The 25,004-nt window shown below is 40.5% G+C and overlaps 1 protein-coding gene across 14 annotated transcripts in view; it reads right to left on the bottom strand.

The window, feature by feature from the left end:
- Positions 1-25,004, bottom strand: part of LOC139758191 (SWI/SNF-related matrix-associated actin-dependent regulator of chromatin subfamily E member 1-like) — a 924,800-nt gene that overhangs the window by 486,830 nt on the left and 412,966 nt on the right. For all 14 annotated transcript variants that reach the window (XM_071679412.1, XM_071679409.1, XM_071679411.1 and 11 more), the window contains one exon: positions 6,321-6,401. In XM_071679412.1, the coding sequence (XP_071535513.1) occupies positions 6,321-6,401 (81 nt within the window). The remainder of the gene's footprint in view (positions 1-6,320; positions 6,402-25,004) is intronic.

Raw genomic sequence — 25,004 nt, 5'->3', positions numbered from 1 at the left:
GAAAGGGTAGTGAGTGGTGGGATGAAGAAGTAAGATTATTAGTGAAAGAGAAGAGAGAGGCAGTTGGATGATTTTTGCAGGGAAATAATGCAAATGACTGGGAGATGTATAAAAGAAAGAGGCAGGAGGTCAAGAGAAAGGTGCAAGAGGTGAAAAAGAGGGCAAATGAGAGTTGGGGTGAGAGAGTATCATCAAATTTTATGGAGAATAACAAGATGTTTTGGAAGTAGGTAAATAAAGTGCGTAAGACAAGGGAACAAATGGGAACATCAGTGAAGGGGGTTAATGGGGAGGTGATAACAAGTAGTGGTGATGTGAGAAGGAGATGGAGTGAGTATTTTGAAGGTTTGCTGAATGTGTTTGATGATAGTGTGGCAGATATAGGATGTTTTGGTCGAGGTGGTGTGCAAAGTGAGAGGGTTAGGGAAAATGATTTGGTAAACAGAAAAGAGGTAGTAAAAGCTTTGCGGAAGATAAAAGCTGGCAAGGCAGCGGGTTTGGATGGCAATGCAGTGGAATTTATTAAAAAAGGGGTTGACTGTGCTGTTGACTGGTTGGTAAGGTTATTTAATGTATGTATGACTCATGGTGAGGTGCCTGAGGATTGGCAAAACTGTACAAAGGCAAAGGGGATAAAAGTGAGTGCTCAAATTACAAAGGTATAAGTTTGGTGAGTATTTCTGGGAAATCATATGGGAGGGTATTGATTGAGAGGGTGAAGGCATGCACAGAGCATAAGATTGGGGAAGAGCAGTGTGGTTTCAGAAGTGGTAGAGGATGTCTAGATCAGGTGTTTGCTTTGAAGAATATAAGTGAGAAATACTTAGAAAAGCAAATGGATTTGTATGTAGCATTTATGGATCTGGAGAAGGCATATGATAGAGTTGATAGAGATGCTCTGTAGAAGGTATCAAGAATATATGGTGTGGGAGGAAAGTTGTTAGAAGTGGTAAAAAATTTTTATCAAGGATGTAAGGCATGTGTACATGTAGGAAGAGAGGAAATTGATTGGTTCTCAGTGAATTCTGGTTTGCGGCAGGGGTGCGTGATGTCTCCATGGTTGTTTAATTTGTTTATGGATGGGGTCGTTAGGGAGGTGAATGCAAGAGTTTTGGAAAGGGGGCCAAGTATGCAGTCTGTTGTGGATGAGAGAGTTTAGGAAGTGAGTCAGTTGTTGTTCGCTGATGATACAGCACTGGTGGCTGACTCAGTTGAGAAACTGCAGAAGCTGGTGACTGAGCTTGGTAAAGTGTGTGAAAGAAGAAAGCTGAGAGTAAATGTGAATAAGAGAAAGGTTATTAGGTACAGTAGGGTTGAGGGACAAGTCAATTGGGAGGCAAGTTTGAATGTAGAAAAACTTGAGGGAGTAAAGTGTTTCAGATATCTAGGAGTGGATTTGGCAGCAGATGGAATCATGGAAACAGAAGTGAATCATAGGGTGAGGGAGGAAGCGAAAGTTCTGAGAGCGTTGAAGAATATGTGGAAGTCGAGGACGTTATCTTGGAAAGCAAAAATGGGTATGTTTGAAGGAATAGTGGTCCCAACAATGTTACATGGTTGCGAAGCATGGTCTATAGATAGAGTTGTGCAGAGGAGGGTGGATGTGCTGGATATGAGATGTTTGAGGACAATATGTGGTGTGAGGTGGTTTGATCAAGTAAGTAATAATAGGGTAAGAGAGATGAGTGGTAATAAAAAGAGTGTGGTTGAGAGAGCAGAAGAGGGTGTTTTGAAATGGTTTGGTCACATGGAGAGAATGAGTGAGGACAGATTGACAAAGAGGATATATGTGTCAGAGGTGGAGGGAATGAGGAGAAGCGGGAGACCAAATTGGAGGTGGAAAGATGGAGAGAAAAAGATTTTGAGTGATCGGGGCCTGAACATGCAGGAGGGTGAAAGGCATGCAAGGAACAGAGTGAGCTGGAACGATGTGGTATACTGGGGTCAACGTGCTGTCGTTGGATTGAATCAGGGCATGTTAAGCATCTGGGGTAAACCATGGAAAGTTCTGTGGGACCTGGATGTGGAAAGGGAGCTGTGGTTTTGGTGCATTATACATGACAGCTAAAGACTGAGTGTGAACGAATGGGGCCTTTGTTGTCTTTTCCTAGCGCTACCTCATGCACATGCGGGGGGAGGGGGTTGTTATTTCATGTGTGGCGGGGTGGCGACAGGAATGAAGAAGGGCAGACAGTATGAATTATGTACCTGGGTATATATGTATATGTCTGTGTGTGTATATATATGTATACGTTGAGATGTACAGGTATGTATATGTGAGTGTGTGGACGTGTATGTGGGTGGGTTGGGCCATTCTTTTGTCTGTTTCCTTGCGCTACCTTGCTAATGCAGGAGACAGCGACAAAGTATAATAAATAAATAAATAAATAAATAAATATGTGTATATGAGTGGATGGGTCATTCTTTGTCTGTTTCCTTGCACTACCTTCCTGATGTGGGAAATGGCGATCAAGTATAATAACAGAAATTTTTTTTTTTTCATTAATACAATTTCTATGCTGAAGTATTGACACATAAAGGTAATCTAAATACTTTTATATTTTAGTGGATAACTGACGATATTTGTGAATCAGCTTGAAATCAACAATGCTGCAAAATGGCTTGGGAGCTCCAGAGTGAAAGATCAACAACAAGCAGATGGAATGATGTAAGGCTAAGCTCTTAGAAAACTTGACCAGATTACTAAAGTAAAATGCTTTGAAACTATAAAATATCAGGGATGCATGGGTTGAAGCAAGTCTGGTTCAGTAAACAAGAAGGAAAAGATAATGCTACAGTAATTCTATTACAGTAGTAAAACAGGCAAGGATCAATCAGATAGTCAGCAAAATGTAAATATTCAATCAAGATTCTAAGGGGAGGTATGCACACAATGAGTGCTTCAGTTGAAATATGTATCAACACAGGCACAGTAACATTCACAGGGCAAAGAGGAACTATGAAGCATGTATAGTACAGACAAGGGCAAAGTAAGGTTCGCTTTTTGTTATAGAGACAACACAAAGGATAAAGTTGAGCTCCAGCCTTTCAACTTATCATGCCTATATCATTCCTGATGTTGAAAAATGATACAGTAATCTATTTACCCTCTCAGATTAGGTGATATGAGCTAATCAATGTTGGTATGTTAATGCAGCACAGCCAGAGAAAGATCAGTGGTTGAAAAAGTAACATGATATACCACTGCATCATGACTGATCAAACAAATCATTCAATAATGAAGTGTGACAAGTGATGATCAAGCCGAATTTTGAAGATATTAAAGAGTGATTCTCTGAACAACATTTTCTAGGAGCTTATTCCATGCATCAATAATGTAGTCAGTGATCAAATATTTCATACAGTCCAGATTAACTCACTGAGCTCTAAGTTTTAATTATTTCCTTTTGTCAGCAATGCTGGCACTACTGTAAAGAAATGTTCAATATTGACATCCGAATTCATAATGAAACATTCTATAAATTTCCCCTGAACAAGTCTCCTGCTTAAGGAGAAAAAGTTTAAGTCTTGCAGTCTCTCCTCAATGGTCTGTTACACCAAGAAGGAATCAATCAAGTTGCTCTTCACTTCCCTGCTTCCAATTCAAGAATATCCTTACTTGAGTGTGTGTGTGTGTGTGTGTGTGTGTGTGTGTGTGTGTGTGTGTGTGTGTGTGTGTGTGTGTGGGGGGGGGGGGGGGGGGGGGGGGTTCCAAAACTGCATCTCATATATGAGGGGTGGTCTGACTAGGCTTATGCATAGTGGCAATATCACATCCTTGCTTTAGTGCATAAGGGTTCTGTTAATAAATAGTAACATCCTATTTGCTTTCTTGGTGACTTCACTACAATTCTGGAAGAATCTAAAGTTACTGGAGACAGTGACCTCTAGATCTCTTACACTAAGGATGTCCTTTATCTTGAGGACCATCAGTTCATAATCAAATCTTTAGTTTTGCTTTCCTACTTGTAACAGCTGGTATTCATTGATGTTAAATGGAAGTCAATGAAGTTAATACAAATGATGAGAAGTATAGGCCCAAGTTCAGATCCCTGGGGAACTCCACTAGTAATGAGTGACCACAGAGATGATTCACCATTCATTATGACTCTCTGCTTCCTATCAAGTAGCCAGGCTTCTATTCAGTTTCTTATGTAACCAGTAATCCCAAAAGCCCAGACTTTGCACATCAATTCAGCATGGGGACTTTGTCAAATGATTTCTGGAAGTCCAGAAATATTATATACATTACTTCTGTCTTACTGTGGGTACTGAATTTTTTATAAAATTCAAGGAGGTTTGTAAGACATGATCTGCAACTTCTAATACCATGCTATGCATTATTGATCTGGCTGTGTTGTCCCAGATAAGCCATGATTTAAAAACTATTAATCAACTCCAGAAGTTTACATATAACTGATGTGAAGCGAATAGGACAGTAATTACCAGGCAATTTGCAGCATTCACTTTTTGTATACAGGACTGACATCTGCCAGTCCCACGTCCTGTGGGACTATATTGAAAATATGGGCTAATGGTTCGGCAATTTCATGTCTGATGATTTTAATTGCATGTGGATAGAAAGGATCAGGACTTGGGCTTTTATTAGTCTTCAAATTACGTGTTAGTACTTCTCTAACTGTTACAGTAAATTCCTGTATCATGTGAGTGCTATTCATCAGTCTCAAAAATTCATATAATTGCTTTCTAGTGTAAAAACAAAACTAAAATAACCTGTTCAGGGTTGCTGCTATGCTTTTATCTTCCACATTGGGTTCCCATCCTCATATACTAAGGGCCCTTTTACACTCCTTATATGTTTCTTATTATTGATATATTCATAAAATCTCAGTATCTCTATTACTATCTCTTGCAATACTCACTTGTATGATCTCTTGGCTTCTTTGATAAGGACTTTCACATGTCTTCTGACTATGTTATATTGCATTGCAATATTTGGGTCACTGTATGATTTCTTAAGCTTAGAGATTTTATTTCTGTGCTGAACAGCTCTTGCAATATCCAGGGAGCACTATTCAGGCTTGTTGTAGGTTTTATTGTTTCTGTCATGCTTGGAAATGAATGCGACTTGATGGTGCATAAAACGATGCACAAAACTGGCCCATAATTCCTCTGGTCATGAACCAACAAGGTTGAGACTATTTAATGTATCATGCAGCCCATTAAAATCTGCCCTCTTAAAGTCAGAGGTAATAGTGCTGGTTTTAGGGGTCAGTGTGATATTTATGTCGAACCTAAACATGTTATGGTCACAAATGCCTAAATCAGGGCTATTCAATTGGCAGCCCATGGTCCAAATCCACCCCTTGAATGGTTTTTCATTGGCCCTCTGATAGACCGAAAGGAATCAAAATAAATTCATGAAATTATTTATCTATGTGCTTACAAAATTTTACATAAACAGGTCTTTATCATGACCAACTGTATTAATTAGCTGAATGAAACGTGATCACTTGTAATAATTAGTTGAATGAAATGCATAAAGAAAAAAAAGGAGGTAAAATGAATGTATGGCCCTTCCATCAATTTGAGCTTCACAATCTGGCCCTACTCCTAAAGTAAATGAATAGCCCTGGCCTAGATGTTCTCCAACATGTGTATTAGCTACTAAGAACTCCTGGGATGCAAGAACTAAATCAACTACATTAGCTTCCCTTGTTGGCTCACTAATGGTTTGGTAAGGAAAACTGTCTTTGACAAAGCTGATAAGTCTAGCAGACTTACTCTCTACACATGAGGTAGTTTGCCAGCTGATTTCTGGTAGATTAAAATCATCAAGAATGATCAAGTCTTTATCCTGTAATACTCATTGCAAACTCTCGCATGTGAGTATCAATATCTGCTGACTGACTGAAACATTTATAGATGACATTTGCATAAAGTTTTGAAGATTCTGTACTAATCTGAACACACATGTGTTCAATAGCGACAGATGCTGTAGTCTGAGTTCTGGGGAGTTTCGGTAAGATTTTACATAAAGTGCAGTTCCACCTCCTTGACCATCACTGACCCTTACAAACAAGTTGTAGTCTGGTAGACTGTAATTGCTAAAAATATATTTTTTTTTTATTTTTAGAGAGAGAGAGGGGGGGGGGGGGGTATTCTACTATGAAATGTGAATGAATCTTGACTAAACATTATGAAACCAAATGGAGAGAATCTGTTTGTATGGCCATTAAGATCTGCCTGCAATTTACACATGAAGAGCTTGAATATATCTACAATTACACACCACAATAGACAAGTTTAAGATATCTACTAAAAAACTACATAAAAAGACACTAAATCACTTAACATACCTTGCGTGAGTATCTCATGTAAGGCATCAGAGGCTTGTCTGGTGCCTTTGGTGGTTTTGGAATTCGGCCTTCACCACTTTGCTGAAATTAAGTAATCAGACATTTAGTTCAGTTTGTATCTTACATACTAATAATATACGATGAAATGCATTTGAATTTCACAAAATTCTGTACAGCTTGCAAAGCTGTGCTTCCCTAAATTATTCTGTTCTTGAAAAAATAAGGTCTGGGGATCTATTTAGAAGGACTATCCACTTAAATCTTACAATTCTGTATAAACAAAATTAATGGTAAATTGACAAAAAATGCTATTCCCCTCAACATTCATGAAATAAGGTCTTCTCAAAATCATTAATTTTCTATTATTCTGACCTCCATTTTGAGGATCAATACTCTACAACTGGTCAAAAGATCAACAGGTTTTCATCTAATAAGAATCTAGTAGGAAACTGGTAACCAAGATAAATATTTGTATAAAATCACACTAATAATACTGTGCAATAATACAAATGAAAGCATAACCATCAATACTGACACAAAAGATAAAATGTATTAATATCACTTTCCTTAAATCTTACGAGAATTATCTAATATGAACCACAAATTTCACTAGAAAAAGAGTTACTTCTTTATTCCTACCTGGTGATTCTCTCTCTTAATCAGCCTCCCATGTGATATAACATCAATTCCTTTCTAGCACTCCAGATACAAAGAATCCATCCTGCTTCCCAGCTGTCTAAGAAAAAGCTTACTCTCCCATAGAAATTATCAGAGGTTTACTACAAAGTACCTTATTTCTTTAAAATTGTGCTGTCTTTCATTTAAATATTCTCTATTCTGCAGATAGTTATCCATTTACCTTATAAATATATTCTGTCATCTTTTCCAAAACCTTGCAGAATTCACTCAAAACTGAGACCTGTCTGTAGTTTAGTGCCTCTTCTCAGTCTCCTTTCTTATAGGTAGGTATGACATTTGCCTTTTTCCAGTCCTGTGGCATTTTGCCTCTCAATATAAACATCTTGAAGAACATTTAAAGAGGTTTGTCTAATGTTGCCTGCACAAATCATAAACACATATAGTGAAATTTCATCAGGACCATGAGCCTTGTGTGGGTTCAGCTCTTTTACTATTTTGCTAACGTCTTTTCCAGATGTCCAATGCTTTCTAAAACCTTTCCACTCCATCTCACTGCTGTAGGGGTTATAGTGTCTTCCACAATAAAAACACTTTTGACCTTGTCATTAAGATTCTCACATAGCCTTACATTATCCTCAACAATTCAACTTGGTATCCCTCAGCCTGATAAGCTGACCTTTGAGTGACAACTGACTCCTGATGATTCTTTGGAAAGGTTTTGCATTGTCCCTTGCCTTGCCCATAACATACTTCTTGTCATTTTTTGTTCTTCCTTCCTTATCCTGATGCTTGTTCCTAGCTCTTTTATACCTAACAAAAGCTAGGTGGCTAGAGTGTCACCTATATCTTTGCCATTGTACATCTTGAAGCTCCTTTGCTTTTTGACATATTCTTTAAACTGGTTTTCCTTCTTTCTTAATGTTCTCTCCCAATCTGAGGTGAAAGCAACCCCTAATTCCTACTCCTTCACTAAAAATTGCACAGAACCTCTCACCATAATGACCTAGTTCTGGGCTATGGAACTCCATTTCCCAATCTATCTTACTGCATAAATATATAAGGTATGTGTAATTTCTTATCCCTGGGGATAGGGGATTAAGAATACTTCCCACGTATTCCCTGCGTGTCGTAGAAGGCGACTAAAAGGGGAGGGAGCGGGGGGCTGGAAATCCTCCCCTCTCGTTTTTTTTTTAATTTTCCAAAAGAAGGAACAGAGGGGGCCAGGTGAGGATATTCTGAAAAAGGGCCCAGTCCTCTGTTCTTAACGCTACCTCGCTAATGCGGGAAATGGCGAATAGTTTGAAAAAAAAAAAAAAAAATGTGTAATTTCTATGAATATATCTCCTCTTTAGGACTTGTTTCACCTATGCTCATTTTCCTACCTCCTTTAATACAAAATAAAACTTAATCATTAAATGATCACATTTTCCGAACGGTGTATCATATATAATAACCTTAATATCTATACTAATATGTGTGAAGATAAAATCTAGAAATGATGGTGTGACAGTTACTCTCATCCTAGTCCATTCACTGACATATATATTTATTTATCTATCATACTTTGTCACTGTCTCCCACGTTAGCGAGGTAGGGCAAGGAAACAGATGAAAGAAGGGCCCAACCCCCCCATACACATACATAAATGCCCATACACGCACATATACATTCCAATACATTTCAACATATACATACATATACATACACAGACATATACATATATAAACATGTACATATTCATACATGCTGCCTCCATCCATTCCCGCCACACATGAAATGGCACCTCCTCCCCCCTCGTGTGCGCGAGGTAGCACTAGGAAAAGACAACTGTCATGTGTAATGCACGAAAACCACAGCTCCCTTTCCACATCCAGGCCCCACAAAACTTTCCATAGTTTACCCCAGAGGCTTTGCATGCCCTGGTTCAATCCACTGACAGCTCATCAACCCCGGTATACCACATCATTCCAATTCACTCTATTCCTTGCACGTCTTTCACCCTCCTATATGTTCAGGCCCCAATCACTCAAAATCTTTTTCACTCCATCCTTCTACCTCCAATTTGGTCTCCCACTTCTCTTTCTTCCCTCCACCTCTGACACATATATCCTCTTTGTTAATCTTTCCTCACTCATTCTCTCCATGTGACCAAACCATTTCAATATACCCTTTTCTGCTCTCTCAACCACACTCTTTTTATTACCAGACATCTCTCTTACCCTTTCATTACTTACTCGATCAAACCACCTCACGCCACATATTGTCCACAAACATCTCATTTCCAACACATCCACCCTCCATGGCACAACCCTATCTATATCCCATGCCTCACAACCATATAACATTGTTGGAACCACTATTCCTCCAAAAATACCCATTTTTGCTCTCCAAGATAATGTTCTCACCTTCCACACATTCTTCAATGCTTCCAAAACCTTTGCTCCCTCCCCACTTCCATGTTGATATAAAAAGTTTTACGGTATTCACTCTAAAAACCTCTCTCCCCATGACTCCCTGTCACCATGAGAATCTACATTTCCTCCAGTCTATCTCTTTATATTTGAAATCTAACATTATCAGTAATTCACCAAGTCTAAGGAGTGTACTTTCCTAATTGTTCCTTCATCTTTATCACTGTATATTTGTTCTGGATTATTACAATTCTTTGGAGGATTATAAATATCAATACCAATATGCATTTATTTCCTATACCTTCTTTCAATATATCCTGAAATTTACAGCAATCTTTCATTTGGAGGGCTGAACTTCCCTCTCCTTTGTCCTCTCTGTCCCTTCTTACTATCAAGAACCCATCTGGGCAGAACAAGTGAGATTTTATTTCACTGGTAAGTTTTGTTTCCACAACTCCCGCAATGTCAGGTGCATTTTCCCTAATACTATCCCTAACCTCAATATCTTAAGCATTTACTACTACTCTAACAGTGTTTGTATGCCAAACTTTCACGGCCATTTCTATCACCTGACATTCCTGATTTGTACATGGTGCTGGTTGGGGTGTTCTATCCTCTTGCTTCATTTGGCACCTCCCATTTTCTGTCATATGACTGTACTCTTTGCTTTTCTACCTTTCCTTCCATGGTCTATTACATTTGATAAATGTCCCTCTGAATAGTGCCTTGTTTTTAAGTTTCTCTACCTGCTTAAGTGCCTCCTGTAGTGATGACTAAAGAAAACACCAAAACTGGGTGTCCTCTTATGTATTAATCATAAAAATCTATTCATTTTTCCTTTGGCATTGAAACTGCTTCTGTCAATTCCACAGCCTCCAGTCATCTTTTGATGAGCATTTCTTCTTTCTTTACAATTCTTTTCTATATGGTGCAAGGTTTTCACTCAGACTAAACATAATCCTAGATTTTTGTTTGTCAACTTCTAGTTTTATTAATCTCTCTAACTTTGGAGCAACCTACTTTATGGCTAAGTCCAATAGTTTTGTTTTCTACAATCTCTGTGTTTCTAGCTTTCTCTAAAATCTCCTTTTTGCTAACAAGCATTAATCCTATAAGCTCTGTGCTTTCCTAAACTTATCATCAATTGGACCGTTAAGTTTCCTTGACTGATATCTCTCTAACAGTGCATATTATTTTATCTATAGCTTTGATCCTTTCCCTGGGCTCCGCTGTTACAATGTCCCCTATTTCTTGTTCCTCAGCAGCAGCTATCACATTCACAGTCTGTTGAACAGCCCAAAGCACTGCTCTTTCTCCTACTCATGCTCACTATTTTCAATGGTTTTTGTCACTTGTGTTATGGGCAACTCCTGTTCAACATTCTCTTGAACATCAAGAAAAGCCCCTTGTGACTTTTCCTGTTCTTTAATCATTCTGCTTTCTTCCCTTTGGTTATGTACCCTCTGATCATCCCCACCTGATGCAATTCATTGTGTTCTTTTCTCCTCTCACGAAACCATTCATGATCCATAAATTGTTTCCTTGGTTTCTTTAATTCCTTAAGAAGCTGTGCTAACTTCTGATATTGCTTTTTACCAACTTCCCATTACATCTTCAAACTTATGATCTCTAGTGGATGCTCCATCTTGTCCTCTTGTCTTTTCCTCAAGGATATACTAAACTGCAGTATAATATGAAACAATAAAATCTTTATTTCTTGTCTTTGTTAGTGCTCATCAGTAGGTTTAGCTCTGCTTTCCTGTCTTGTCTCTATGTCTTCTTTAAGACCTGAGTGTGTGTGTGTGTGTGTGTGTGTGTGTGTGTGTGTGTGTGTGTGTGTGTGTGATAATACCAATCTATACTATGAGGGGAACAAGTTTTTATACTTGTGGGACCCTATCTCTCGAACATTCTTATCAAATTTCTATAGGCTGTCTGCTTTAACCATATCTCCAGTTAAATTATTCCATTTATCCACAACTCTTTTTTTTTTTTTTTTTTTTTTTTTTTTTTTTTTTTTTATACTTTGTCGCCGTCTCCCGCGTTTGCGAGGTAGCGCAAGGAAACAGACGAAAGAAATGGCCCAACCCCCCCCCCCCATACACATGTACATACACACGTCCACACACGCAAATATACATACCTACACAGCTTTCCATGGTTTACCCCAGACGCTTCACATGCCTTGCTTCAATCCACTGACAGCACGTCAACCCCTGTATACCACATGACTCCAATTCACTCTATTTCTTGCCCTCCTTTCACCCTCCTGCATGTTCAGGCCCCGATCACACAAAATCTTTTTCACTCCATCTTTCCACCTCCAATTTGGTCTCCCTCTTCTCCTTGTTCCCTCCACCTCCGACACATATATCCTCTTGGTCAATCTCTCCTCACTCATTCTCTCCATGTGCCCAAACCATTTCAAAACACCCTCTTCTGCTCTCTCAACCACGCTCTTTTTATTTCCACACATCTCTCTTACCCTTACGTTACTTACTCGATCAAACCACCTCACACCACACATTGTCCTCAAACATCTCATTTCCAGCACATCCATCCTCCTGCGCACATCTCTATCCATAGCCCACGCCTCGCAACCATACAACATTGTTGGAACCACTATTCCCTCAAACATACCCATTTTTGCTTTCCGAGATAGTGTTCTCGACTTCCACACATTTTTCAAGGCTCCCAAAATTTTCGCCCCCTCCCCCACCCTATGATCCACTTCCGCTTCCATGGTTCCATCCGCTGACAGATCCACTCCCAGATATCTAAAACACTTCACTTCCTCCAGTTTTTCTCCATTCAAACTCACCTCCCAATTGACTTGACCCTCACCCCTACTGTACCTAATAACCTTGCTCTTATTCACATTTACTCTCAACTTTCTTCTTCCACACACTTTACCAAACTCAGTCACCAGCTTCTGCAGTTTCTCACATGAATCAGCCACCAGCGCTGTATCATCAGCGAACAACAACTGACTCACTTCCCAAGCTCTCTCATCCCCAACAGACTTCATACTTGCCCCTCTTTCCAGGACTCTTGCATTTACCTCCCTTACAACCCCATCCATAAACAAATTAAACAACCATGGAGACATCACACACCCCTGCCGCAAACCTACATTCACTGAGAACCAATCACTTTCCTCTCTTCCTACACGTACACATGCCTTACATCCTCGATAAAAACTTTTCACTGCTTCTAACAACTTGCCTCCCACACCATATATTCTTAATACCTTCCACAGAGCATCTCTATCAACTCTATCATATGCCTTCTCCAGATCCATAAATGCTACATACAAATCCATTTGCTTTTCTAAGTATTTCTCACATACATTCTTCAAAGCAAACACCTGATCCACACATCCTCTACCACTTCTGAAACCGCACTGCTCTTCCCCAATCTGATGCTCTGTACATGCCTTCACCCTCTCAATCAATACCCTCCCATATAATTTACCAGGAATACTCAACAAACTTATACCTCTGTAATTTGAGCACTCACTCTTATCCCCTTTGCCTTTGTACAATGGCACTATGCACGCATTCCGCCAATCCTCAGGCACCTCACCATGAGTCATACATACATTAAATAACCTTACCAACCAGTCAACAATACAGTCACCCCCTTTCTTAATAAATTCCACTGCAATACCATCCAAACCTGCTGCCTTGCCGGCTTTCATCTTCCGCAAAGCTTTTACTACCTCTTCTCTGTTTACCAAATCATTTTCCACAACTCTTACACCATAAAAGTACTTCCTCAAATATTTCTTTTAACAAGTTTGTGTTCAACTAAATATTTGTACTGTGCGGGAGAAATCTTCGCAATCATGGGGCCCCACCTCCTAAAACATTAAATACTATCATACAATTTTTTATATTTATGTATGATATCTGCAACAGCATTGTGTATAATTACGTTTTTGTACTGTAAGGAGGAGTTTCACACTTGCAGGGCCCCATCTCTCAAACATTCTCTAATATCAGGAAACTTCTCAAATTCACATACACTGTTTGCATTGACCATGTCCTAACTCATTCCATTCATCCACCACTCTTACACTACAAGAGGACTTGTTCACATCATTTCTTAACAAACATCTTATTAATTTCAAATTATGTCCTCTGATTGCCAATACCGACATCTTGCTATGAAGTGTTCACTGTCTACATCGCTGATCTGCTATAAAAACTTAAAGGTTGAGATCAGGTCACCCTCAACCTTTTCTCTTCCAAGGTGGGCAAATCTAAAGCTTCTCCCTGTGACTCAGCTCTCTTCAATCTGGTACCTGTATCAACTTTGTTGCCCTTCCCTGGACCTTCCTATTAACTCTTTGTGATTCTTTAGTTGCTGTGACCAAAATTGAGAGGCATACTCTAGTTTTTGCCTAAGTAGGATATGAACAGCTTGCTAAATATTTTCTCAACCACACACCTGAAAGTTATTCTAATACAGTTTGTCTCAAACTATTCTCCAAATGTAGGACTCTGGTAGCAAGTCAGGGATGATGCCAACTCCCACTTCTATCTTACACTAAGAATCCTGATGTTTATTTCCTTTTAGATAATACTAATACAGAGGCCTTTCACTCTGTTCCATCCTAAATACTTACATCTGCTTGGGCTGAATTTCATCATGCATGTATCTGACCAACTTTGGAGTCAGTTAAAGTCCCCTCGTAAGTTGATGCAATCCTCCCTTTCCATCATCTTCAAACATATTCAGGAAGAGGCTCATACTTTAAAGTATCATTTACATAGATCAAGAAGAGTAATGGTCCTACAACAGAAACCTGTGACAATCTGCTGATCACCTTGTCCCATTTGAAGAAGGCTCCTGACATCCATCCTTTGTTACCTTCCACTGAGATGTCTGTCCATCGAGGGAAATTCCTCATTCCTGCCCATGCACTATGGAGTCAAATGCTTTTTTGTCAGTCCAAGTACAAAAAATCCAACCTCTTCTTTAGCTCACTCTCTTGTAGATATGTAAGAGGACTGTTACACATGACCTCCTTTCTCTAAAATCAAGCTGTTTCTTACTTATGTAATTCCTCCTCAGTATATAGTCACCCATTTGCTTTCTAATTATTATTTCCAAATCATTATGCACCACTCTTGTCAGTTAGAACCATCAATACCTGTTCCCAATTTCCTTTCTTATATGTAGGTATAATGTTTGCCTTTTCCACTCCCCTGGCACCTACCCTCCTCTGATTACATCTGGAACAGTATTTCCATGGGTTTACATACAGTATCTGCACACACATTCAGCACATAGGGTAAAATTCTTAGGGTAAAATTCTATCATGACCATGAGCCTTGTATGGGTCAATACCTTTTTGCATTCTGTTTATGTCTTCTCTAGAGATCTCATTGTTTTCTAAGCCCTCATTCCCAATCCATCTCACTAGTTTTGGAGCAAGAGTGTCTTTCACTGTAAAAACACTTTTCAACTTTGTTTTCAGTTCTTCATACATCCTTATATCATCCTCTACAATTCTTTCCTTGGAATCCTTTAGCCTAATTAGCTGCTCTTTAAGTGATAATTGCCTCCTGATGATTTTATGGAAAAGTTTTGCATTTTCTCCTATCTTGTACCTTGGCCTAAATGTTGTTTTTCACATTTCTTTGTTACCCTTCTTATCCTGGTATACTTATTCCTTGCTCTATAAGAACTTGCAAATGCTAATTGGCAAGCGTTGTCTATATATTTGTCACTGTACATCTAAAAGCTCCTTAGCTATCTGACAACTTCCATTAGACAATTCTTTCCTTTGTTTACTATTCCCTTTGTGTTTGAGGTGAGAGGCATTTTCATAATCCTTCATTGTAAATTTCACTGAACCTCTCTCGCAAAGCTCCGGTTTCCTTGATATTGAACTTCACTTCCCAGTCTAGGTTACTATAGAAATTGTTGAGGTTGGTGTACTTTCCATGATTATTCTCCTCTTTATGTCTTGTCTCACCATTGCTCTTTTGAAGTTCTCATTTACCTTAGAGTCAAAACTTGAGCATTACATGATGACTTTTCCAACTGGTTTATAATTCATAATTTCAATATCCATGATAGTATATCCTAGTTTTATCACTACATGTTGCCTTACCCCCACAAGAATCCAAATCTCCCCTTCTTATGTTTTGACGGAAGCTCCAGTCATGGACAAAAGTCCACATTGAGGCTGGGCCTTAATTCAAAGGGGGAAAAAAGAGGGTAGAGTGCACCAAAGCTTTGAGGTGTAGGGAAAGAAACAGTATTCAAAATGGCCCATCTGAGATGCCAAAAGCCAAAGAGTAATCATGTCACAGAAGCTTGTGAAGCATTATGGAGTATAGCTCATAGTGGGGCACACAAGCAACCAGCTCTTGGGTACAAAAACCAAAGGAGTAACTATAGAATAGGGAAAAGTGAGCCAACATTGTGGTAGAGGGCAAGCAGGTCAAGTTTTGAAGTTTGCCTGGGAGAGTTTAACAGTCAAACAACTTTCAAGTAAGGATCCCCCATTATCAGTACTTTACCATCTCTGAAAAGTGCATTTTACTTCTTCCTTTACCATCTTCATTGTTCATTCAGTGTTATCTTTGTATATCTGCTTTGGATTGGTGCAATTCTTGGAAGATTATAATTCATCAACACCACTATGCACTTATCCCTAATAGTTACTCTTCCCATTACCTATTCATTTATTTATTTTGCTTTGTCACTGTCTCCCGCGTTAGCGAGGTAGCGCAAGGAAACAGACGAAATAATGGCCCAACCCATCCACATACACATGTATATACATAATGGTCCACATACGCACATATACATACCTATACATCTCAATATATACATATATATACACACACAGACACATACATATACACATGTACATAATTCTTACTGTCTGCCTTTATTCATTCCCATCACCACCCCACCACACATGAAATAAAAACACCCTCCCCTCTCATGTGTACGAGGTAGCACTAGGAGGAGACAACAAAGGCCACATTCGTTCACACTCAGTCTCTAGCTGTCATGTAATAATGCACCGAAACCACAGCTCCCTTTCCACATCCAAGCCCCACAGCACTACCCATGGTTTACCCCAGACGCTTCACGCCTTCCACCCTCCTGCATGTTCAGGCCCCGATCACTCAAAATCTTTTTCACTCCATCGTTCCACCTCCAATTTGGTCTCCCACTTCTCCTCGTTCCCTCCACCTCTGACATATATATCCTCTTGGTCAATCTTTCCTCACTCATTCTCTCCATGTGACCAAACCATTTCAAAACACCCTCTTTTGCTCTCTCAACCACACTCTTTTTATTCCCACACATCTCTCATATCCTATCATTACTTACTTGATCAAACCACCTTATACCACATATTGTCCTCAAACATCTCATTTCCAGCACATCCACCCTCCTCCGCACAACTCTATCTATAGCACACGCCTCGCAACCATATAACATTGTTGGAACCCCTATTCCTTAGAACATACCCATTTTTGCTCTTTGAGATAATGTTCTCGGCTTCCACACATTCTTCAACGCTCCCAGAATTTTCGCCCCCTCCCCACCCTGTGATTCACTTCCACTTCAATGGTTCCATCCGCTGCCAAAAAAACTCCCAGATATCTAAAACACTTCACTTCCTCCAGTTTTTCTCCATTCAAACTTACCTCCCAATTGACTTGTCCCTCAACCTACTGTACCTAATAACCTTGCTCTTATTCACATTTACTCTCAGCTTTCTTCTTTCACCCACTTTACCAAACTCAGTCACCAGCTTCTGCAGTTTCTCACACGAATCAGACATAAGCACTGTATCATCAGCGAACAACAACTGACTCACTTCCCAGGTTCTCTCATCCACATCAGACTGCATACTTGCCTCTTTCCAAAACTCTTGCATTCACCTCCTGAACAACTCCGTCCATAATCAAATTAAACAGCCATGTAGACATCACACACCCCTGCTGCAAACCTACATTCACTGAGAGCCAATCACTTTCCTCTCTCCCTGCACTTCTCTTCCTATATATATATATATAGGAAGTAAAGTGTTTTAGATATCTGGGAGTGGATCTGGCAGCGGATGGAACCATGGAAGCGGAAGTGAATCATAGGGTGGGGGAGGGGGCGAAAATTCTGGGAGCCTTGAAGAATGTGTGGAAGTCGAGAACATTATCTCGGAAAGCAAAAATGGCTATGTTTGAAGAAATAGTGGTTCCAACAATGTTGTATGGTTGTGAGGCGTGGGCTATGGATAGAATTGTGCGCAGGAGGGTGGATGTGCTGGAAATGAGATGTTTGAGGACAATGTGTGGTGTGAGGTGGTTTGATCGAGTAACGTAAGGGTAAGAGAGATGTGTGGAAATAAAAAGAGCGTGGTTGAGAGAGCATAAGAGGGTGTTTTGAAATAGTTTGGGCACATGGAGAGAATCAGTGAGGAAAGGTTGACCAAGAGGATATATGTGTCGGAGGTGTAGGGAACGAGGAGAAGTGGGAGACCAAATTGGAGGTGGAAAGATGGAGTGAAAAAGATATATATATATATATATATATATATATATATATATATATATATATATATATATATATATATATATATATATATCTTTCGTCTGTTTCCTTGCGCTACCTCGCAAACGCGGGAGACAGCGACAAAGCAAAAAAAAAAAAAAAAAAAAGTTTGTTGAGTATTCCTGGTAAATTATATGGGAGGGTATTGATTGAGAGGGTGAAGGCATGTAGAGAGCATCAGAAGTGGTAGAGGATGTGTGGACCAGGTGTTTGCTTTGAAGAATGTATGTGAGAAATACTTAGAAAAGCAAATGGATTTGTATGTAGCATTTATGGATCTGGAGAAGGCATATGATAGAGTTGATAGAGATGCTCTGTAGAAGGTATTAAGAATATATGGTGTGGGAGGCAAGTTGTTAGAAGCAGTGAAAAGTTTTTATCGAGGATGTAAGGCATGTGTACGTGTAGGAAGAGAGGAAAGTGATTGGTTCTCAGTGAATGTAGGTTTGCGGCAGGGGTGTGTGATGTCTCCATGGTTGTTTGATATGTTTATGGATGGGTTGTTAGGGAGGTGAATGCAAGAGTTTTGGAAAGAGGGGCAAGTATGAAGTCTGTTGGGGATGAGAGAGCTTGGGAAGTGAGTCAGTTGTTGTTCGCTGATGATACAGCGCTGGTGGCTGATTCATGTGAGAAACTGCAAAAGCTGGTGACTGAGTTTGGTAAAGTGTGTGAAAGAAGAAAGTTAAGAGTAAATGTGAATAAGAGCAAGGTTATTAGGTACAGTAGGGTTGAGGGTCAAGTCAATTGGGAGGTAAGTTTGAATGGAGAAAAACTGGAGGAAGTAAAGTGTTTTAGATATCTGGGAGTGGATCTGGCAGCGGATGGAACCATGGAAGCGGAAGTGGATCATAGGGTGGGGGAGGGGGCGAAAATCCTGGGAGACTTGAAGAATGTGTGGAAGTCGAGAACATTATCTCGGAAAGCAAAAATGGGTATGTTTGAAGTAATAGTGGTTCCAACAATGTTGTATGGTTGCGAGGTGTGGGCTATGGATAGAGTTGTGCACAGGAGGATGGATGTGCTGGAAATGAGATGTTTGAGGACAATGTGTGGTGTGAGGTGGTTTGATCGAGTAAGTAACGTAAGGGTAAGAGAGATGTGTGGAAATAAAAAGAGCATGGTTGAGAGAGCAGAAGAGGGTGTTTTGAAATGGTTTGGGCACATGGAGAGAATGAGTGAGGAAAGATTGACCAAGAGGATATATGTGTCGGAGGTGGAGGGAACGAGGAGAAGAGGGAGACCAAATTGGAGGTGGAAAGGTGGAGTGAAAAAGATTTTGTGTGATCGGGGCCTGAACATGCAGGAGGGTGAAAGGAGGGCAAGGAATAGAGTGAATTGGAGCGATGTGGTATACAGGGGTTGACGTGCTGTCAGTGGATTGAATCAAGGCATGTGAAGCGTCTGGGGTAAACCATGGAAAGCTGTGTAGGTATGTATATTTGCGTGTGTGGACGTATGTACATGTGTATGGGGGGGGTTGGGCCATTTCTTTCGTCTGTTTCCTTGCGCTACCTCGCAAACACGGGAGACAGCGACAAAGTATAAAAAAAAAAAAAAATATATATATATATATTTTTTTTTTTTTTTTTTTTTATACTTTGTCGCTGTCTCCCGCGTTTGCGAGGTAGCGCAAGGAAACAGACGAAAGAAATGGCCCAACCCCCCCCCATACACATGTACATACACACGTCCACACACGCAAATATACATACCTACACAGCTTTCCATGGTTTACCCCAGACGCTTCACATGCCTTGATTCAATCCACTGACAGCACGTCAAACCCTGTATACCACATCGCTCCAATTCACTCTATTCCTTGCCCTCCTTTCACCCTCCTGCATGTTCAGGCCCCGATCACACAAAATCTTTTTCACTCCATCTTTCCACCTCCAATTTGGTCTCCCTCTTCTCCTCGTTCCCTCCACCTCCGACACAGATATCCTCTTGGTCAATCTTTCCTCACTCATTCTCTCCATGTGCCCAAACCATTTCAAAACACCCTCTTCTGCTCTCTCAACCACGCTCTTTTTATTTCCACACATCTCTCTTACCCTTACGTTACTTACTCGATCAAACCACCTCACACCACACATTGTCCTCAAACATCTCATTTCCAGCACATCCATCCTCCTGCGCACAACTCTATCCATAGCCCACGCCTCGCAACCATACAACATTGTTGGAACCACTATTCCTTCAAACATACCCATTTTTGCTTTCCGAGATAATGTTCTCGACTTCCACACATTTTTCAAGGCTCCCAAAATTTTCGCCCCCTCCCCCACCCTATGATCCACTTCCGCTTCCATGGTTCCATCCGCTGACAGATATATATATATATATATATATATATATATGTATATATATATATATATATATATATATAAGAATATATGGTGTGGGAGGAAAGTTATTAGAAGCAGTGAAAAGTTTTTATCAAGGATGTAAGGCATGTGTACGTGTAGGAAGAGAGGAAAGTGATTGGTTCTCAGTGAATGTAGGTTTGCGGCAGGGGTGTGTGATGTCTCCATGGTTGTTTAATTTGTTTATGGATGGGGTTGTTAGGGAGGTAAATGCAAGAGTTTTGGAAAGAGGGGCAAGTATGAAGTCTGTTGGAGATGAGAGAGCTTGGGAAGTGAGTCAGTTGTTGTTCGCTGATGATACAGCGCTGGTGGCTGATTCATGTGAGAAACTGCAGAAGCTGGTGACTGAGTTTGGTAAAGTGTGTGAAAGAAAAAAGTTAAGAGTAAATGTGAATAAGAGCAAGGTTATTAGGTACAGTAGGGTTGAGGGTCAAGTCAATTGGGAGGTGAGTTTGAATGGAGAAAAACTGGAGGAAGTGAAGTGTTTTAGATATCTGGGAGTGGATCTGGCAGCGGATGGAACCATGGAAGCGGAAGTGGATCATAGGGTGGGGGAGGGGGCGAAAATTTTGGGAGCCTTGAAAAATGTGTGGAAGTCGAGAACATTATCTCGGAAAGCAAAAATGGGTATGTTTGAAGGAATAGTGGTTCCAACAATGTTGTATGGTTGCGAGGCGTGGGCTATGGATAGAGTTGTGCGCAGGAGGATGGATGTGCTGGAAATGAGATGTTTGAGGACAATGTGTGGTGTGAGGTGGTTTGATCGAGTAAGTAACGTAAGGGTAAGAGAGATGTGTGGAAATAAAAAGAGCGTGGTTGAGAGAGCAGAAGAGGGTGTTTTCAAGTGTTTTGGGCACATGGAGAGAATGAGTGAGGAAAGAATGACCAAGAGGATATATGTGTCAGAGGTGTAGGGAACGAGGAGAAAAGGGAGACCAAACTGGAGGTGGAAAGATGGAGTGAAAAAGATTTTGTGTGATCGGGGCCTGAACATGCAGGAGGGTGAAAGGAGGGCAAGGAATAGAGTGAATTGGAGCGATGTGGTGTACCGGGGTTGACGTGCTGTCAGTGGATTGAATCAGGGCATGTAAGGCATCTGGGGTAAACCATGGAAAGCTGTGTAGGTATGTATATTTGCGTGCGTGGACGTATGTATATGAATGTGTATGGGGGGTGGGTTGGGCCATTTCTTTCGTCTGTTTCCTTGCGCTACCTCGCAAACGCGGGAGACAGCGACAAAGTATAATAAAAAAAAATATATATATATATATATATATATATATATATATATATATATATATATATATATATATATATATATTGGGGAAGAGCAGTGTGGTTTCAGAAGTGGTAGAGGATGTGTGGATCAGGTGTTTGCTTTGAAGAATGTATGTGAGAATTACTTAGAAAAGCAAATGGATTTGTATGTAGCATTTATGGATCTGGAGAAGGCATATGATAGAGTTGATAGAGATGCTCTGTGGAAGGTATTAAGAATATATGGTGTGGGAGGCAAGTTGTTAGAAGCAGTGAAAAGTTTTTATCGAGGATGTAAGGCATGTGTACGTGTCGGAAGAGAGGAAAGTGATTGGTTCTCAGTGAATGTAGGTTTGCGGCAGGGGTGTGTGATGTCTCCATGGTTGTTTAATTTGTTTATGGATGGTGTTGTTACGGAGGTGAATGCAAGAGTTTTGGAAAGAGGGTCAAGTATGAAGTCTCTTGGGGATGAGAGAGCTTGGGAAGTGAGTCAGTTGTTGTTCGCTGATGATACAGCGCTGGTGGCTGATTCATGTGAGAAACTGCAGAAGCTGGTGACTGAGTTTGGTAAAGTGTGTGAAAGAAGAAAGTTAAGAGTAAATGTGAATAAGAGCAAGGTTATTAGGTACAGTAGGGTTGAGGGTCAAGTCAATTGGGAGGTGAGTTTGAATGGAGAAAAACTGGAGGAAGTGAAGTGTTTTAGATATCTGGGAGTGGATCTGGCAGCGGATGGAACCATGGAAGCGGAAGTGGATCATAGGGTGGGGGAGGGGGCGAAAATTCTGGGAGCCTTAAAGAATGTATGGAAGTCGAGAACATTATCTCGGAAAGCAAAAATGGGTATGTTTGAAGGAATAGTGGTTCCAACAATGTTGTATGGTTGCGAGGCGTGGGGTATGGATAGAGTTGTGTGCAGGAGGATGGATGTGCTGGAAATGAGATGTTTGAGGACAATGTGTGGTGTGAGGTGGTTTGATCGAGTAAGTAACATAAAGGTAAGAGAGATGTGTGGAAATAAAAAGAGCGTGGTTGAGAGAGCAGAAGAGGGTGTTTTGAAATGGTTTGGTCACATGGAGAGAATGAGTGAGGAAAGATTGACCAAGAGGATATATGTGTCGGAGGTGGAGGGAACGAGAAGATGGAGACCAAATTGGAGGTGGAAAGATGGAGTGAAAAAGATTTTGTGTGATTGGGGCCTGAACATGGAGGAGGGTGAAAGGAGGGCAAGGAATAGAGTGAATTGGAGCGATATGGTATACCGTACCTACACGTACACATGCCTTACATCCTCGATAAAAACTTTTCACTGCTCCTAACAACTTTCCTCCCACACCATATATTCTTAATACCTTCCACAGAGCATCTCTATCAACTCTATCATATGCCTTCTCCAGATCCATAAATGCTACATACAAATCCATTTGCTTTTCTAAGTATTTCTCACATACATTCTTCAAAGCAAACACCTGATCCACACATCCTCTACCACTTCTGAAACCACACTGCTCTTCCCCAATCTGATGCTCTGTACATGCCTTCACCCTTTCAATCAGTACCCTCCCATATAATTTACCAGGAATACTCAACAAACTTATACCTCTGTAATTTGAGCACTCACTCTTATCCCCTTTGCCTTTGTACAATGGCACTATGCAAGCATTCCGCCATTCCTCAGGCACCTCATCATGAATCATACGTACATTAAATAACCTTACCAACCAGTAAACAATACAGTCACCCCCTTTTTTAATAAATTCCAGTGCAATACCATCCAAACCTGCTGCCTTGCCGGCTTTCATCTTCCGTAAAGCTTTCACTACCTCTTCTCTGTTTACCAAATAATTTTCCCTAACCCTCTCACTTTGCACACCACCTCGACCAAAACACCCTATATCTGCCACTCTATCATCAAACACATTCAACAAAACCTTCAAAATACTCACTCCATCTCCTTCTCACATCACCACTAGTTATCACCTCCCCATTAGCACTTTATTTACCTCCTTCCAAAACATCTTTATATTCTCCATGATATTTGATGATACTCTCTCACCCCAACTCTCATTTGCCCTCTTTTTCACCTCTTGCACCTTTCTCTTGGCCTCTTGCCTCTTTCTTTTATACCTCTCCCACTCATTTGCATTTTTCCCTGCAAAAATTGTCCAAATGCCTCTCTCTTCTCTTTCACTAATAATCTTACTTCATCCCACCACTCACTACTTTTTTTTTTTTTTTTTGCTTTGTCGCTGTCTCCAGCATTTGCAAGGTAGCGCAAGGAAACAGATGAAAGAAATGGCCCAACCTACCCCCATACACATGTATATACATACACGTCCACACACGCAAATATACATACCTACACAGCTTTCCATGGTTTACCCCAGACGCTTCACATGCCCTGATTCAATCCACTGACAGCACGTCAACCCCGGTATACCACATTGATCCAATTCACTCTATTCCTTGCCCTCCTTTCACCCTCCTGCATGTTCAGGCCCCGATCACACAAAATCTTTCTCACTCCATCTTTCCACCTCCAATTTGGTCTCCCACTTCTCCTAGTTCCCTCCACCTCCGACACATATATCCTCTTGGTCAATCTTTCCTCACTCATTCTCTCCATGTGCCCAAACCATTTCAAAACTCCCTCTTTTGCTCTCTCAACCATGCTCTTTTTATTTCCACACATCTCTCTCACCCTTACGTTACTTACTCGATCAAACCACCTCACACCACACATTGTCCTCAAACATCTCATTTCCAGCACATCCATCCTCCTGCGCACAAATCTATCCATAGCCCATGCCTCGCAACCATACAACATTGTTGGAACCACTATTCCTTCAAACATACCCATTTTTGCTTTCCGAGATAATGTTCTCGACTTTCACACATTCTTCAAGGCTCCCAGAATTTTCGCCCCCTCCCCCACCCTATGATCCACTTCCGCTTCCATGGTTCCATCCGCTGCCAGATCCACTCCCAGATATCTAAAACACTTTACTTCCTCCAGTTTTTCTCCATTCAAACTTACCTCCCAATTGACTTGACCCTCAACCCTACTGTACCTAATAACCTTGCTCTTATTCACATTTACTCTTAACTTTCTTCTTTCACACACTTTACCAAACTCAGTCACCAGCTTCTGCAGTTTCTCACATGAATCAGCCACCAGCTCTGTATCATCAGCGAACAACAACTGACTCACTTCACAAGCTTTCTCATCCCCAACAGACTTCATACTTGCCCCTCTTTCCAAAACTCATGCATTCACCTCCCTAACAACCCCATCCATAAACAAATTAAACAACCATGGAGACATCACACAACCCTGCCGCAAACCTAAATTCATAGAGAACCAATCACTTTCCACTCTTCCTACACGTACACATGCCTTATATCCTTGATAAAAACATTTCACTCCT

The sequence above is a fragment of the Panulirus ornatus genome, chromosome 29 (assembly GCF_036320965.1).
Source record: "Panulirus ornatus isolate Po-2019 chromosome 29, ASM3632096v1, whole genome shotgun sequence".
Taxonomy (NCBI): domain Eukaryota; kingdom Metazoa; phylum Arthropoda; class Malacostraca; order Decapoda; family Palinuridae; genus Panulirus; species Panulirus ornatus.
Note: the sequence above shows the minus strand (reverse complement) of the source record. Positions and strands in the feature narration are given on the sequence as shown.